The following is a 17,713-nucleotide window of genomic DNA, read 5'->3' as shown; positions in this document are numbered from 1 at the left end:
AAATATACCCCTCAAACTAACAAAGTTAAAGTTAACTCTTTTAAAAAGCCAAATGGCATTTTGTGATTGGACACATATATTATTTAATTTAAAAATTAAAAAATATGAACAAAACTGATTTTTTTTTTGCATTTCGTGAATTAATCAACGAAATATGTTTTTTTTTTTGCATTTCGTGAATAAAAAAACGAAATAGGAAATTATAATTTTTTTTTGCATTTCGTGTATTGAAAAATGAAATAGGATAAAAAAATTAATTTTGTTCATATAAAAACAAAATTGGAAAATATATTTTGTCCAATTTTCCAATTTCATTTTATATGAACGAAAATAATTTTTTTTTATCCTATTTCGTTTTTTAATACACGAAATGCAAAAAAAAATTATAATTTCCTATTTCGTTTTTTTATTCACGAAATGCAAAAAAAAAAAAAACATATTTCGTTGATTAATTCACGAAATGCAAAAAAAAAAAAACAGTTTCGTTCATATTTTTTAATTTTTTAGTTTTTAATTTTTAAGTTTCCACACAATTTAAAAAAAAATAAATGTAAATTACGGAATTTTATTATTGGCAATTTTTTTTAAATCTGGAATTTTAAATTACTGGAAATTTATTATTGGCAATTTTTTTTTAAAATTTGGATTTTTTTTAAATTACGGAATTTTATTATTGACCAATTACAAATTGCCATTTGGCTTTTTAAAAGAGTTAATTTTAACTTGTTAGTTTGAGGGGTATATTTGAGCCAAAAACAAACCTTAAGGGTATTTTTAGACCTAAAAGGTGGATGGAAGGGTATTTTTAGACCAAAAGGTGGAAGGAGGGTATTTATGAGCCTTTTTCAATAGTTCAGGGGTATTTTTGGACCTTTTCCATTTTAATTATAACTTATCGACAGGTAGGCCACACCCTTAAAGTGCTTCAATAATTTTACCAAATAAGGGGGCATTATCAGGAAAAAGAAAATCGGATTTGATTCTCATAAATTACTGAAGGGATATTTGGAAAGAGAAAATATTCACAGCAAGTGAAAAAAAACAAGAGAAAGAGGACAAAAAAAATTAAAAAAATCTATTACTTACCCTGCTACAAATTTTAAAATTTTCTCATGTAGTTCTTATAAATCCCCTTCAGGTAACAATGAAATAAGAGGAAAAGAAGGAAACCCATGTATGTAGCATGTAGCTCATTCGATTGCCTTGTTAAGGATTTCAAGATTTAATTGTTCTACCTAGGGATTTAAGTTGTTCTGTCATATTCTCTTTTCTGATCTTTCAATTCTCTGAATATTGATTTAAGGATTTCAATGTTCTAATCTCTTTACTTTTGTATTGTTTTGGTTTAGTTGATTTGATGAATATCCAGGTAGCTAGTTGTGTTGCCGAGCTAAGAAATAGTGGAATTACTTGGTAATTAATAAAAAGTTTTAGTTACCAAAAAATATGTTTACCTATTCAACGAAACAGTTCCTTTTTAATATTTTATTACACCTTACAAAATATAATTGTTCAACTTCACAATCAGACGATATCTAATTATTTCGTATTCAGCTTTTAAGTCTGGTCTAATAAATTTACCTTTTATCATTTTAAGTTTGTATTTTTTCCCTTTAAACTTCGTATTATATATCACAATTCACACACATACTTTTATTACTACGAGATGGAAACAAAGAACCCAAAAACAAGTTAATTATACCCCTGACGGAGCCAAAATGCATAATCAAAACTTCTATTTGATATATATTTAACATATAATAGGAAAATGCTCCGTTTCGTTCGAACAGAACTGAGAATACCGAAGATTACAATTTACAAACCCCAAAACTACTCTACTTTCGGTTCTTTTGATAATAGTAAGAATTACAATTGTCAATGTTGACTTTCTATACAAAACCGAAAGGAAAAACTAAGATAAGAGAGGAAACAAAGATCTCCATAAGGAGGATTGCAGTAGATTAGTTAGTTAGGTACCTGAACTTTCAGCTCGTCGGTGAAGATTCCATTCCCATCTTGTAGTTCCCTTCTTCATTTTTCCTCCCTCTACCCACTACGTGATTAAAAAAAAAAAAGATGTCTGGATCTCTTATGTTATTGCAAAAGAAGGTTTCTATTATCTATAACTTACACATCAATTCCATCTTCATCTCCACAACTAGACATAGATTCAATGACAAGAAGCAGTTGATCATCCAGATACCTCTGCAACAAGAATGTCCCTTGATCACTTCCATCTACACTACTCCCCTCCCCTGATTTCCACGACGATCGACGACGACGGCATATCCGGTAGCAAATTTCAGCAGCACAGATGACAGGACACGTGGCACAAAAAAGAGGAAGAAGAAAAGGAGAGCAAAGAAAGAGACACAAGTAGCGACGACTTAGCCAAGACGTGAAAATCATAGTGGAAAGGGAAAAAGGAGATAGGGATTGCATTGAGTGATTCTGATCATGTTGAAGTGGGAGCAAATTCTGGGAAGAGGGGTTGTCTTGGTAATATTTGTTGTTTGAGTTGAAAGAGAAGCAGAAGCACAACCAGTCCCACATGACTTGGCTTTGTTTGTTTGCATAATCAAACGTGTGGGGGAAGCGAAGATGATAGTGATGGAGAGAGAGCGAGAGAGAGAAACTGATCTGATTCTTGGCCAACTTTCCAATTTTATCCTAAGTATTTTTCTGAAAATGTATTTATTGAGAGTCTGTGCTTGATTAATTAATTTTAAAATATATATTTTTAATATTAGAATAGTACTCCATCTGATCTATAATAAGGGTCCTTTTGATATTTTTTTAGTGGATCAAGAAGGTATTAATTATATTTTTTCGAATTTATCTTTGTTTAAATAAGTGGGTTTCTATATTATCAAGAAGCTACTAATTAGACATCATTTAATTAAGGGTAAGTTAGTGAAAATATCTATTTTTTAGGAGTGTATTAATTTTTTAAGGGTGGGTCCAACGCTAAAAGGACACTTGGTCAAGATTTCAAAATTACCTCTGAAAAAAATTACTTTAATTTTAGCTTATGTTACCGCTCAAGAGTTATTATTTTTTTCTTCTAAAAGCTTAGCCGAACACCTCAATTCTTTAACATAAGATTTTTTTTTAAAAAAAACACTTTTAACTTTGGACAAACAAGCTAGTTAATTTTTCATATTAGGTCGGGTTTTGGATGGAGCCAGGGGGAGCTGCGCGATTGAGAATTTGAGATTCATTTTTTTCTCTACCAAATATTGAGATGCAGCTTTTATGTGTTGGCAAGTGAATATGAACACGTGATTGCTAGGCTACATAGATCTAACTAGTAGAATTAAATGGATTTAAGTGGGGTCATAATTGACAGATTGCCACCTACAACTCACAAGGTATCCTTTCGAGCAGCCTGTAAGAATGACTAGACATCCATACAAACCAAGATCAATATTTGGTTTAGTACACTTTTACAAAATTAGCCGCCTATGTTTAATACATTAATCCTCTTATTAAATTTCACCACCTGACTGCACTGACTGCTAAGGGGACCTCATATGCTTCTATGCTTAATCCTATAAAGTCAGTTGATTATTTGATGGCTTAAGAAGAATAAGAGTGTGAGTGAACATGGAATCTAGAATGCTGTGTCTTTGTTCTCCACATCTTTTCTTGCTTTCATGGGTTCTTTCGGCTCATCTCTTTTTAGCTGTAGCACAAAGATCCACATACATTGTCCACCTTGACAAGTCCCTTATGCCTAATGTCTTTATTGATCACCATCATTGGCATTCTTCTACCATTGATTCCATCAAAGCTGTTGTTCCTTCATCAGTAGACAGATTCCACTCTGCTCCTAAACTAGTTTATTCTTATGACAATGTGTTTCATGGCTTCAGTGCTGTTTTGTCCAAAGATGAATTAGGAGCCTTGAAGAAGTCACCAGGTTTCATTTCAGCTTACAAAGATAGAACTGTGGAACCTCACACTACCCACACATCTGATTTCCTCAAGCTCAGCCCTTCATCTGGTCTATGGCAAGCTTCTGGTTTAGGCCAAGATGTGATCATTGGTGTTATTGATGGTGGCATCTGGCCTGAATCCGCAAGTTTCCAAGATGATGGTATGCCTGAAATCCCCAAGAAGTTGAAGGGAATTTGCAAGCCAGGCACACAGTTTAACACTTCAATGTGCAACAGAAAACTCATTGGGGCTAATTACTTCAATAAGGGAATTTTGGCTAATGATCCCACGTTGAACATTTCCATGAATTCTGTGAGAGATACTAATGGTCACGGCACACATTGCGCTTCCATTACTGCTGGGAACTTTGCGAAAGGTGTCTCCCATTTTGGATATGCAGCAGGAACAGCAAGAGGAGTTGCACCACGAGCTAGGCTTGCTGTGTATAAGTTTAGCTTTAAAGAAGGAAGCTTTACTTCAGATTTAATTGCTGCTATGGACCAAGCGTTGCAGATGGTGTCGATACGATATCCATTTCTCAAGGGTACGGTTTCATTCCTTTGTATGAAGATGCTATATCAATTGCTTCTTTTGGAGCTATGACGAAGCGAGTGCTAGTTTCAGCTTCAGCTGGAAATCGAGGTAACAGTGGTGTTGGAACTGTAGTTAATGGATCTCCATGGATCTTGTGCGTAGCATCAGGCTACACCGGTCGGACATTTGCAGGAACTTTGACTTTGGGCAATGGCTTAAAAATTAGGGGATGGAGCTTGTTTCCTGCAAGAGCCATTGTCAGGGATTCACTGGTGATTTACAACAAGACTCTATCTAACTGCAATTCGGAGGAATTGCTATCGCAAGTTCCTGATCCCGAACGCACCATCATTATATGTGATGATAACGGGGATTTCTCTGATCAAATGCGTATTGTCACTCAAGCAAGACTTAAAGCTGGCATCTTTATTTCTGAGGATTCAGGAGTGTTCAGGTCTGCTAGATTTCCCAACCCTGGAGTAGTGATTAACAAAAAGCAAGGGAAACAAGTCATCAATTATGTAAAAAACAGCGTTCCTCCCACAACCACCATCACGTTCCAAGAGACATATTTGGATGCAAAGCCAGCACCAGTTGTTGCTGCATCCTCTTCACGAGGCCCATCCAGAAGCTACTTGGGAATTGCAAAGCCAGATATATTGGCACCAGGGGTGCTGATTCTTGCAGCATATCCGCCAAACGTATTTGCTACAAGTATTTGGGCGAAAATAGAATTGTCCACTGATTGCATTCTTGAATCAGGCACCTCCATGGCTGCACCACATGCTGCTGGAATTGCAGCAATGCTAAAAGTTGCGCATCCTGACTGGAGCCCTTCAGCTATTAGCTCTGCCATGATGACCACGGCAGATCCTTTGGACAACACTCGTAAACCAATTAAAGACTCCGACAACAATAAGGCCGCCACGTCCCTAGACATGGGAGCAGGGCAAGTTGATCCCAACAGAGCTCTTGACCCGGTCTAGTATATGATGCTACTCCACAAGATTACATAAATCTTATATGCTCTATGAATTTCACAGAAGAGCAGTTAAAAACACTTGCAAGATCATCAGCCAATTACCACAACTGCTCAAGTCCATCATCTGATCTCAATTACCCATCATTCATTGCCTTGTACCCGTTCAGCCTCGAGGGCAACTTCACCTCGTTGGAGCAAAACTTCAAGAGAACCCTTACAAATGTTGGTGAAGGTGGAGCAACTTATAAAGTGAAGATAGAAACTCCTAAGAATTCCACAGTTTCAGTGTCACCACGAACGTTGGTGTTCAAGAAGAAAAATGAGAAGCAAAGCTATTCTTTGACAATTCGCTATATAGGTGACGAGACTCAGAGTCAACACGTTGGGTTGATCACTTGGGTTGAGGAGAATGGTAACCACTCTGTAAGGAGTCCTATAGTGACAGCTACCATTATTGAGGTCTGGGGTAGTGATGACTAGGACCATCAGTTTCTTGAGCTGGAAGTACAAAATACAAGACCAAGGGGAATCAAGAGGGAAATTACGTATATATACTGAATGCTTGTCCGATCAAAAAGTCATCGGAATAAATTATAGTATATGCGTTGGAAGCAAATTTGCTTCTTAAAACGCCCTATAGCGCTTACTTATATCTGTAAGAACTGTTTGATCTCTCCGAAAAAAGGTTAAAAAAGAAAAATCAACAACGTTGATACACACAAAAGAATTTCAGAAAACACATTCTTTACGAGGAACATTTAAGAAAGGAAAGTGAGCAGATTTTACCCAAATCAATGGATTGATCGAAAGGTAAGGTTGAATTGAAAGGGGAAGTTGCCACCAATAACTTCTCAGCGTGCTGTTTGGGATTGAGTAGGAAACTGAGCATGAATTTTTGGGAGAATTGATTGTTGGCTTTCATTGAAGAAACAAATGAAACCACTTTTTGGAGAAAGTTCACCTAGCTTAAGGTGATACTATTGGAGGAAGTGTTTTCTCCGTAAAGATTAGGTGGGATCATCAGTTTTTTTGCCGGCAAAGCCATCAAAAATTAGTGACCGTTTCAAACGTAATTAGAAAGTCACTTTTTAATGTGAAAATAAATACTGAAATTGAGATTCATGGAGCTAGAAATAGGTATTATGAGTGAAATAGGTACTGCATTCTGACATGCATTGAGTGATTAGAAAAAGTATTTGAAGTTGTAGTTGAAAAATGGTACTTAGAAGTTGAAGTTGTGTTTGTACATGCATTTATTTTAAAAAAAGCTGAAGTTTTGTGAGCGGGTAGAAATTTTCACTTCAAAAACTCATCTTCAAAAACTAACCAAACAATCATTCTACTATGGAAGCAACCATTGTTTTGGAAATACACAATTGAGAGAAATAAACCATTATATATGACTAATAATTTAATTAAGGCGGAGGTTTTTAAGGAACTTCGTCCTAATCAACTGAAGTTCAGTTATGGAAATAAATTAAGGAAATTAAAAAAAAAAAGGGTAGTCATTTGTATAAAAAGAAAAGAAAGTGCTCGTGAATCAAACGTCACAGATTCTCTACAAGCTACAAGTTTCAAACAAGCAAGTATTTCTCTACAAGTTCTCAAGATCAAGACCACCAAATTCAAGATCAAGACCACCAAATTCAAGATCAAGCTCCAGGCCCATAAATTCAAGTACAAGTCAAGATCAAATCCCTTAAGTTCAAGATCAAGCTCAAAAGCCCTTGAATTTATTATCGAAAGGAAGAATCAGAGGATTCATAGAGATTGTAATACTCATATTTGAAATCAAATACTATGATTGTTGCGATATCTTCCTGTCTTGATTATTATTTTCTCGACGCGAATTTTATTGTCTACCACTTTAGCCTTGCAGCACAATCTTCAACCTCTGGAAATTAACATTGACGCCGGTGAGCTTATTCATGTACTTGGAATATCAAATCCTAATTTCTCTCATATGATTGATGACTGAAAGTACATCCTCTAGCAGCTGAATAGCCCAACCGTTGGGCATGTCTACAGAGAGCAGAATCAACTTGCAGATGGGCTTGCAAAACTAGCTCCTACGACGAATGCAATTGTTTGTTTAGAGGTTTTTTGGGACATCCGTCAGTCACTAACTGATGTTTTGCAAAGGGATCGTGAAGGAGTTATGTACATACGTATGGTATCAGAGTCGGAGCCTAAAGGGTATAAAAATACACGGTTTTTACCAAAAGGGAACGTTTAAAATTTATTATACCGAAAGGGGTATATCGTGGGCTGATCCACGATATACCCCAATTTTTTTTTTTTAAATTGTCAGACAAACGAAAATAAAATAAAATTATTTACAAGTATAACGTGGACTGATCCACGTTATACAATATAAATTGTATAATATGGATCAGTCCACGTTATACAATTATAACTTGTATAACGTGGACTGATCCACATTATACAAGTTATATTGTATATTTGGACTGATCCTTTTGCCCTAAAATATTTCCCTTCGTTCCCTTCCCTAAAATCTTCCGCCGCTTCATTCCCTTCGTTCTCTTCCATTCTCCTCCATTGCTTACAGAACCTCCATCTTCTTCTCCTTTTCCTTCTCCTCTATTTTTTTTAAACCCTGCAATACAATCTAATTTTTGAAGCAACTTCTTCATCTTTATCTATTATTGCTATTTAAATTGAGGTATTTTTTCTAACTCATATAATATTGTATATTTATAATAGATATAGATCTGTTTGTCTTATATATCTTAATTGTTGTTTTTTATTTGTGTTATTTGTGTTATTTTAATTTGAACTTAAAATATGATTGTTAGAAGCATTATTATATAAAAGGTCCGATTTGTTTAGTAGCACTTTTGAAGAAATTTGTTGTTATGTTGCTGTTATTTTTGTGGATTGTTATATGAAAGATCTGAATAACTAAATAATATATTTTGTTAGGGATTGTTATGTTGCTGTTATTTTTGTTAGTTTTGTGGATGTTTGTAAAACGTGGACTGATCCACGTTATACAAAATATATTGTATAACGCGGATCAATCCACGTTTTACAAGTATAGATCACTATCTTGAAACATTGTGGAATTGTGGATATTGCCAATAATAGACCGATGATGATATTTTCGGTACAGGAAAAAAGAATTGTGAAATGTGTCATAAAGAATCGAATTTTTTTTCCTCCCTTTTGTGAATGTTGCTTTGTTTGATGTATTTATGCATTACCATAGTAATTTATGACTGCAGAACCTGTAATTTCTTCAATATATTATGTTATGGATTTTTATACAATATATTTTGTTATGGATTGTTATACAATATATTTTGTTATGGATTTTTATATAATATATTTTTTTTAATAGTGAGTTACTCCAAATAACTTGATCTGGACTTCATTTTTTTTTTATATAAGGTATGGAGTTTCCACGGGTATGCGTACATCCGGGGCCAGAAGTGTACGATGTGTTAACACTCCAGGAGAAGCATCGATCAGAGGCTGTGTGGGATGGTTCCTTGAGAGGACCGACCGGATGCCTATTTCCTCGCCGCGCGAATACTGAATTTTGGAAGCATGTGAGGCGTCATCCTTTTCATCCTCACATCCTTGACTACTTTGGCCTGTGTGGATTTAGGGGAGTAATAGAGGTAGGATGTGTATCATATGATTGGGCAGTCATCACTGCACTTATAGAGAGATGGCGTCCTGAGACGCACACCTTTCATCTGCGTACAGGTGAGGCGACCATCACATTACAAGATATCGAGGTCATGTTTGGCTTGGTTGTTGATGGTTATCCCTTGAATAATCTTAATGCTAGATATATAGATATTGGTGGGTGGCAACAATTGATCCATGAGCTTACTGGTTGGGCACCCGGTCTGGATTGTTTTAATGGTGTTAGTAGGTTAGAAGTACATAAATTAATTGAATATATTAGAGGCTTAGATGATATTACAGATCAGACCCCAGAAATTGATGTGCAACAGCGGGTTAGGTTGTACTTGCTATGGCTTTGTGGCGGCACGATATTTCCGGATAAGTCCGGTGACTTACTTAATTTAGATTATTTGCTTGACATGCGTGACCTTAGAGCAATGAATGAACAAGCTTGGGGAGCGGCTGCATTGTCATATTTGTATACTTGTTTATGCCGTGCTTCGTTGAGGAAAGCCAAGGATGTGTGTGGATTCATTTCCTTATTGCAGGTACGTGACCTTTAAAATTATATAATTTTATTTGGTTGTCCTATTTGATAGTTATAAGGTTTTTATGTATTTATTTTTATTTTTTAATATAGGTTTGGGCTTGGGAGCGCATTATACCGATGCAGCCACCATGCAGGGCTCTTCCGCCACACACGGCTCTTGCACGAAGGTGGACTCATCGTAAATCCCACGAAAATGAGGCACGTGATGTTTTACCCATATGTAGGGATGTATTGGACAACCTAATAGATGGCCAGGTATTTTATCATAATTATGGTTGTTAATGGCGTTTTGATAGAATAGTTACGCTTATGTGTAATTTATGTTCTTTCTATCGTAGTTTGTGTGGCAGCCTTATTCAGAGGCCATCATCAATAGACTCCCTGAGTGGTGTCTGCGTGGCCGAGATATTTGGATGGCGAAGGTTCCCCTTATTTGTGGGATCTATCGAGAGTGGCACATGGTAGACCGCGTTCTCAGACAGTTTGGTAGGAAGCAACATATTCCGGGTCCATGTGCAGAGATTGATCCTTTTCATTACAAACGTGACAAGCGGTATGCTATAAAAGTGGAGGATCAACAATATTTTACAGAAACAGAATTTTTGTGGGGAAATCGTCGAGATAGTTTAATTCTGGCCGAGTATGAAACTCAAGATCCAGAGTCACTATCAGAGTATTTTTGTTGGTATCGACGTCACTCGCGCACTTTCATAGGAAATCCTACGCATAAAGTGGATAGAGGATACCAACACATGGCAGGCAGGCATGAGGCACTGGTACGTACATTACATTCCATTAGATGTTTGATGTCTTTATATGTGTTTTAGACCACTATCAAATCTCGATTTTTTTTTTAGGCTTTAGGACATCAAGAATCATACAGGTTGGCTCAGCAGACTATCCAAGATCCAACCAAGTCTAATGAAGTGAAGGAAATAGCAGAGATGTTTAGCCACATTAATACAGAGTCCATGGCTGCTGCCTCTCTGGGGACGATGTTGAGTTTCGCTCCATATTATACACCACCGGCAGAGTATGTTGAGCAGCCTACTATGCAAGTGCCTCGTCATCAACGTCCTAATGTACCAAGACCTGCGGCGCGTGGTAGAGGACGCCAATCAGGTAACAGACGGGGTCGAGCTCCCGTGGATCACCAGTTGGTTGATGAGGAAGAGGTTCGTTTTGATCAAGATATGCCCAGCTCAACGATGCATGCAGATGATGATGCATATCACCCAATAATAGATTTTATGTCCATCTCATCGACGTCTGCTCCCGAGGTTCAATCACCAGCGGTAATCAGAAGTGAGGGGCCTTTTCAGGCATTCGCATCGTCTGGGCCTATTAGCCTGGCAGTTATGGCCCAACAGTTTGGTGGTCAGACAAGCAGCTCTTATGGGATGACTGAGGGGCCTTTACCTGCATTCACTGGACAGAGCTCTTCAATTGGGAGGAGACTGAGTTTTACCGATGTGAGTATTCTAACCACTCAAATAGCTTGTATCTTGTTTAAAGTAATGGCTACCTTATGTGTCTATATTATTTATTTTGCATAGTCTCCCATGGCATTTGATGTTGGATCCTCACACATTCTGTGCCGGATGTACATACTTTAGAGCCACAGGTTAGCTTTTAATTCAATTTTTTTTTAGACTTGTGGTTTGTTATGTGGTGTTTTGTCTTGGTTGCTTTGGTTGTTTGTGTTGGTATATGGTATTGGAGGAACTCCTTGTTACAGGGGAGATGCTGCTCGATTTTACGTAGACAATCAATTTTTTTATGGCATTTACAGGATACAGGTGTGATACAAGAGGAGGTTCACCAACGTAGATCAAAACGAGAGCGTCGTCAAACTCGGTGTGGCACGGGGGGGGGGGGGGGGGGGGGGGAAGGGACACTGTAAAAATTAAATTATTATTTTATAGTGGGTAACTTCATGTTGAAGTATTAGTATGTAAACTTTATTGAATTCAATTTTAGATGGAAAAGTTACTGTTTTTATTTGCCAATTTCTGTCTGTTTTTATTCAATTCTGGTTCACCTCGTTTCTGCATATTTAATGTGTGTAAAGTTTGCAACAAAATTGAATTGGAAAACGTTGGAGTGTAATTTTGTTGGCCAACGTTTTAAAATATGAATTGCAAAACGTTGGCTGGCCAACGTTTTGCAATTCATATTGTTGCAAAACGTTGGCTGCCAACGTTTTTCCTCCAAAATCGCAGAATACATGCGGTCGTCGAATCTGCCATGCAATCGTCAAATCAAGCGTGTTTTGCGTAAAATCAAATAGTAAAATCCGTGAATCATTAACGTTTTACAAAATATGAACATATTGTTAATTGGTAATTGATTCGAGAATTTTTTTTTACTCGAATCGTTGCAGTCGTCAAATCACGCATGCTGCTATAAAAGTAAAAACGATCAATAATTTGTAAATTTGTTTGTGTAAAATCGTCGAATCTGCCATGCAATCGTCAAATCAAGCGTGTTTTGCGTAAAATCAAATAGTAAAATCCGTGAATCATTAGTTTTATATAAAATCACAGATTTGTATGTCTCACTGAATTCTACACTTCTCTATTGTAGACTTCATTTTTTACGAACTCTCAACTTCTCTCTTGCACTCTCCATTAATTTCTACTTCTGTATTCTGTTGAAAAACATATGGCGGAAAATTATGTAAGAGTTAATTTATATTGGGGTGGGGAAGTTGTGTACGAAGAAGGTTCAGTTAGATATAACCGTCGTCCGGAAGCCGTACAACGGTTTCCAATTTCCCTCAAATACGATCGTCTACAACATGTTTTCATAAGCAAAATGGCCATATCTGATCCAAATCTTTCGGTGGTTATCACTGGACGATATCCAACATCAATTACAGCTAGGGGATTTCCCATTTACGAGGAAACTCTTATTTCGGACGATGACTCCTTATTGTTATTTCTTCGAAGTCCTGATATATTTAGCAATCATATCAGTATAGCCACACTTGACATGTACGCAACTGTTGAACGCTCTACTAATGTTGGAGCACCCACTGACGATGAGTTTGATATTCGGGGTACTACGTATCTTCCCGCTATGAATATTGGGCTTCAAAGAGGTACACTTCAACAAGAAACAATGGTAGGAGTTGGTAGCCAGTCACATAACTTTGGTTGGACTATGCAGAGCTGTGATATTCCTGGACCGAGTAGTGCTCCAGATACAACTGAATTAGATGGCGGGAGTATAGTTCGATATCACCCTACTCAAGTAGAGTCATTTACAGAAAGGTAAATATAACGATGTTTTATGAAAACTTTCTCATTTACGTTCTATTCAATTTTATTTATTTATGTAGGTGTAACGATTTTGAAGAAAACCCCGTGTTGACTCAGCTCACACAAATTGTGAGCAATAACGACGTAGCTAATGATCACTCCGATAAGTCAGATAGTGATATCCCATTAGATCACACAGAAACAGACGATGATCACTCATCTGATGGTGATGGTCATTCTTATGAAGACATTACTACTCCGAGTGATGGTAACGTTAGCTACCATTCTAATGCGATTCCATATTTGGACAACACAGAAGAAGGCCCGGATGATTTTGCCTTCATGAGAGATGACGGTCCAATTCGATCTGCACTTTGGGATTGTAATAAACCTGAATTTATCAGATCAGGTTAGTATGGTGACAATGAATATTCTTTTTATTTGTTGGACCATTTTTAAGGGGCTGATAATTTTTCTTGTACTATGCAATTAGGTATGTTATTTCAGAACAAGCAGGAAATGAAAGGCGCAGTGAGACTATATTGTCTCAAAGAAAAGAAAGAGTTCATTTGTGATCAGTCCAAAGGTAAATTTTGGAGGGTTATTTGCAAGCGTCATATGTTGGGGTGTGAGTGGATGATCCGTTTTAGAGAAATTTCAAGTGGTATGTGGAAGGCAGGCAAAGCGGATCTCCACCACAGTTGTCTGACGGATGATTACAGAAAGGATCATTCCAATTTGAACAGTCACCTAATTGCTACTACGTTGATACCATCTATTATGGTCGATCCATACATCAGTATTAAGTCAGTTCAGCAAAAAATAAAAGGATTGCATTTGTTTACTCCTAGTTATAGAAAAGCACAAAAGGGGCGTAAGAAAGCTATTGAAATGGTATTTGGTGATTTTGAAACCTCTTTCAAGACATTGCCTCGATACATAGCTGCCTTAAAATATTTCAATCCGGGGACCGTTGTTGAGTGGGAGCACCAATCAACTACAATGCAAGGTGAACACATCTTCAAGTTTCTGTTCTGGGCTTATAAACCAAGCATCGATGGATTCAAAAGTTGCAGGCTTGTCATCTCAATAGACGGTACTCATCCGTACGGTAAGTATGAGATGAAACTGCTAATTGCTGTTGGAATTGATGCAAACAATAACATTTTTCCACTTGCATATGCTATTGTTGCACGTGAGAGCTTTGAGTCCTGGACGTGGTTCCTTGTGTTGTTGTGGAGACATATTGTTCGTGAGAGACAAGGAATTGGACTTATTTCTGACCGTCATCAAGGAATCTTGCAATGTGTCCAAACACATGATTGGTTACAACCACCATCCACACACCATAGGTTTTGCGTTCGGCATTTGAAAAGCAACTTCAATAAAAAGTTCCTCAGTAGTGACCTTGAGAAGCTAATGTGGTTGGCGGCTACAGAGCACCAGAAGAAGAAGTATAAAATGAGGATGGAACAAATCAAAACAATGTCATCTCCAGCGTATTTGTGGTTAAAAGCTCTTCCGGAGGAAAAATGGACATTGCATAAGGACAACGGTCATAGGTGGGGGGCTATGACAACGAATGTCTCCGAATCTTACAACGGTTTATTGAAGAAAGCTCGTGGATTGCCAGTTACTGCCATGGTCCGTTATACGTTTAAAAATCTTGTTGATCGGTTTGTTGAGAGAAGCACCCTTGCTGATTTGTTGATTGCGGATAAAAAGTTTTGGCCGCGCGCTGTTGAAAAGAAGTTTGATGAATACTGGGAGAGGTCCCTAAAGCATACTGACATGCAGCAATACAATGCAACTGAAGAGGTCTTTGAGATTCTAACATTTGCACACGAAGGTAAGGGCGGAAATATACATAAAGTCTCTGCCGAAGGGAAAAAATGTTCGTATGGAAAGTGGAGAAACTACCATATGCCATGTTCACATGCAATTAAATTTTGTGATATTCGCGGAATTCAACCAAAGACCTATGTTAGCAAGTACTACAGTTGCAGGTTTTATAAGCAAACGTACAGTGGAAATTTTTCACCGTTGGGTGATGAGGCATATTGGCCACCTTCTCCCTTCAGTTTAATTGCAAACACTGAATACGAGCGAACTTCAGGAGCGCGGAGTACAACTAGAAGGAGGAATGAAATGGATATAGCTCCTGCTCGCATGGCTAGAAAGTGTAGTACGTGCAAGCAAACAGGTCATAACAAGAATCGCTGCCCCGATAGAAATCAGTAGTTGTTGTTGCTTGGTTTTTATGTTTTTTCTTAACTTGTACAATTGTTGTTTCTTTATGTACTCTTTCAAGAATATATAACATGTCTTGTGCAGTTTAATAGTTAGTATGTAATTTAACATTTACCATTCAGTTAATGTGTGACGTTTATTTAACTTATATTTAATTTTTTATTTCTGTTCGCATATATAACACATTTAATTATTTGCATGTGTTAAAATATTTATTTGAGTTAATCATGCTTTAAAAATTTAAAAAATCAATAATTTTTTTTTATTAAAAACATAACCGAATATGATTTAAATCTAGACAACGTCTTATAGAGTGAGTATTTGGAAAACGGAAAAAATTTCGAAAATTTATTTACAAGTATAACGTGGACTGATCCACGTTATACAATATAAATTGTATAACGTGGATCAGTCCACGTTATACTTGTAAATATTTTTTTTTTTTGTTTGTCTGACAATTTAAAAAAAAAAATTGGGGTATATCGTGGATCAGCCCACGATATACCCCTTTTGGTATAATAAATTTTAAACGTTCCCTTTTGGTAAAAACCGTGTATTTTTATACCCTTTAGGCTCCGGACTCTATGGTATCATCTCAGGAAGCAGCTTTGCTTACTAACTTTTGTAATCACTCCAATAGTAATAGGAGTTCAAACTTGTCAAGTTCTGAATGCGCGGTCTGTAATATTGTGGCAGAGCCGCACCAAACTCTCATGTAGACTAACTTTTTGGTATATATATAATTGTTTACGTACACTCTACCCTCCTCGGGCCCCATCCGATGCAATTATACTGGGTATGTTATTGTTGTAAGTAAAAAATCTACTGTGTCCTTACTCTATTTTTGGCTCCAAACATTATATTTTTCCCTCCAACTAATTTCCCTCCAAAAAATGCAATTATTTAACAAATTACGAAGAAATAGATAGTAGACTCATAAAAAAGCGTTTTGACTAATAGATATTATTTCTTTAACAAAAATTATAACATTAGTATTATAAGACAAATTAAAGACTGCGCAAAGCGCGGACACGTACACTAGTCGTGTATTAGATAAAATACTTTAACCACTTCCGCAGTCTTTAATTTGTCTTATAATACTAATGTTATAATTTTGTTACTACTTTCTTTTATTGTCCATGCATGTTTGTTTTATTTTAATTATCATAACCTTGTTGTATTGATTCACTTGGTTATGTATTTCTTCAGAAGAATTGCGTGAAGTCTTTTCTACCTTGCTTTGTCTTGCAAGGTCAGGTCCCTCTTAACTTGATTTATCTTTTCACGTTTTAATTAATTAAATTTACTTTGTTAATTACCTCAACAATTTCATTACTGTTAGTAGCAGTGTAGATCTTTTTCATTTTCAGCACTTCTAAAAGTTTGTCGTTGGTGCAATAACAAATATAGGGAGTCGTCTTTGATAGAAAACATTTTACTTCAGTGTAGATTCACTAATGCCAATTCAGAATGATCAGGCCACAAAACGAGTATCAAACACAAAGTGAAAATTAATAAATAATTATAAAGTGCATATCTATAAAAAGACGTGAGATCCAAAATCGTATAGCACAAATAAAGAACGCTCACCTACAAATGAAAACTGTTTATGAGTCAAGCGACAAATACAGAAGGTACCAGGCTCTTTCAAGCAGTGCCTCTCATTTTTAGAGGTCGAGAAGCAATTAATTTTATTGACGAGGAATAACGTGCAACTTTACGTTTATAGAGACTAGTATACCAAAAGTCTTGAAAACAAAAAATGCCGGCTAAATGCCGACCAAACCAAAAAACAAAAATAACCCATCAGGAAAGTTCTCGACGGTCGGATTCACCTATGTAACGCCAGTAGATGTCGGGATCGGCCTTCACCCAGGGTCAGATGCAAGCTTCTCTGCTCAAGTTTCACTTTTCCGCACCTCAAACTCTCACGAGATGCCGTGAAAACCATCGCCATAGAGTAGATTCAATCTAGTCCTACCTGGTAAAGTTTCTTCCAATCGCTTCAAAATAACCTGGAAATGTCGATGATGTGAAAAGCTTTGAGAAAGTGTGCTCGATTTGCGCCCTTTCGGTGTATAATCTTTGCATGAGCCTTCTGGGTACTAAATCTAGCTTAGAAATCTTGATTTGTTGCTACTGAGATGCATGTCTGGTTGACTGGTTGTGTAGCTTTATGAGTTTGTCTGAATCCAAACTGTATGATATCTCCGAGAATTCCTCTGTAGAACTCTTAGTCTTCTTGAAAATTAGAATTGATCTGTGCTAAATATCAAACACAACTCTAGCTTCCAACGAATCAAAAATCTATGAGGTCAATTGCAGATTCCTTCCACGTGTTCTCAGTATATAAATGATATTGATGTTTCCTTTGTTCAATTTCTGCTAATTCTTCAATGGGATGCGACGAGGCTAATACCACTATTACAAGTCTTAGCAATTTTTGAGTTACAGATTCAACTCATATCATTTTACCCAGTGTTTTTGGCATTCTTGACTCTTAAATTAGGGACCTAATGCTTGTCTAAGTTAAGTAGC

At 36.7% G+C, this 17,713-nt stretch overlaps 2 protein-coding genes and 1 pseudogene across 2 annotated transcripts; 2 read left to right on the top strand and 1 right to left on the bottom strand.

Annotated features, from left to right (window-relative positions):
* Window positions 1-1,720: 1,720 nt before the first annotated feature.
* On the bottom strand, window positions 1,721-2,680 carry LOC132599802 (uncharacterized). The gene has a single exon (XM_060313005.1). The coding sequence runs from the start codon at window positions 2,551-2,553 to the stop codon at window positions 2,128-2,130; it is 426 nt and encodes a 141-aa protein (XP_060168988.1). The 5' UTR covers window positions 2,554-2,680; the 3' UTR covers window positions 1,721-2,127.
* Window positions 2,681-3,148: 468 nt separating this feature from the next.
* Window positions 3,149-7,085, top strand: LOC132644799 (subtilisin-like protease SBT3; annotated as a pseudogene).
* Window positions 7,086-9,059: 1,974 nt separating this feature from the next.
* LOC132644189 (serine/threonine-protein phosphatase 7 long form homolog) lies at window positions 9,060-12,345 on the top strand. The gene is made up of 6 exons (XM_060360765.1): window positions 9,060-9,660; window positions 9,753-9,917; window positions 10,001-10,438; window positions 10,520-11,134; window positions 11,455-11,519; window positions 12,249-12,345. Exons 1-6 carry the CDS (start codon window positions 9,223-9,225, stop codon window positions 12,343-12,345), a joined length of 1,818 nt encoding a protein of 605 aa, XP_060216748.1. The 5' UTR covers window positions 9,060-9,222.
* Window positions 12,346-17,713: the final 5,368 nt, after the last annotated feature.

Source organism: Lycium barbarum, chromosome 6, assembly GCF_019175385.1.
Source record: "Lycium barbarum isolate Lr01 chromosome 6, ASM1917538v2, whole genome shotgun sequence".
Taxonomy (NCBI): domain Eukaryota; kingdom Viridiplantae; phylum Streptophyta; class Magnoliopsida; order Solanales; family Solanaceae; genus Lycium; species Lycium barbarum.
The sequence above is the reverse complement of the archived record's forward strand: the minus strand, read 5'-3'. Positions and strand labels throughout refer to the sequence as shown.

Excerpts from the sequence above, each read along its gene's own strand:
- LOC132599802 (XM_060313005.1), bottom strand. The coding sequence starts at position 2,553 with ATGTGGGACTGGTTGTGCTTCTGCTTCTCTTTCAACTCAAACAACAAA.
- LOC132644189 (XM_060360765.1), top strand. The coding sequence starts at position 9,223 with ATGTTTGGCTTGGTTGTTGATGGTTATCCCTTGAATAATCTTAATGCT. Across the intron at positions 9,661-9,752 it reads GATTCATTTCCTTATTGCAG|GTTTGGGCTTGGGAGCGCAT; the intron begins GTACGTGACCTT and ends TTTTTAATATAG. Across the intron at positions 11,520-12,248 it reads CGAGAGCGTCGTCAAACTCG|ACTTCATTTTTTACGAACTC; the intron begins GTGTGGCACGGG and ends TCTCTATTGTAG.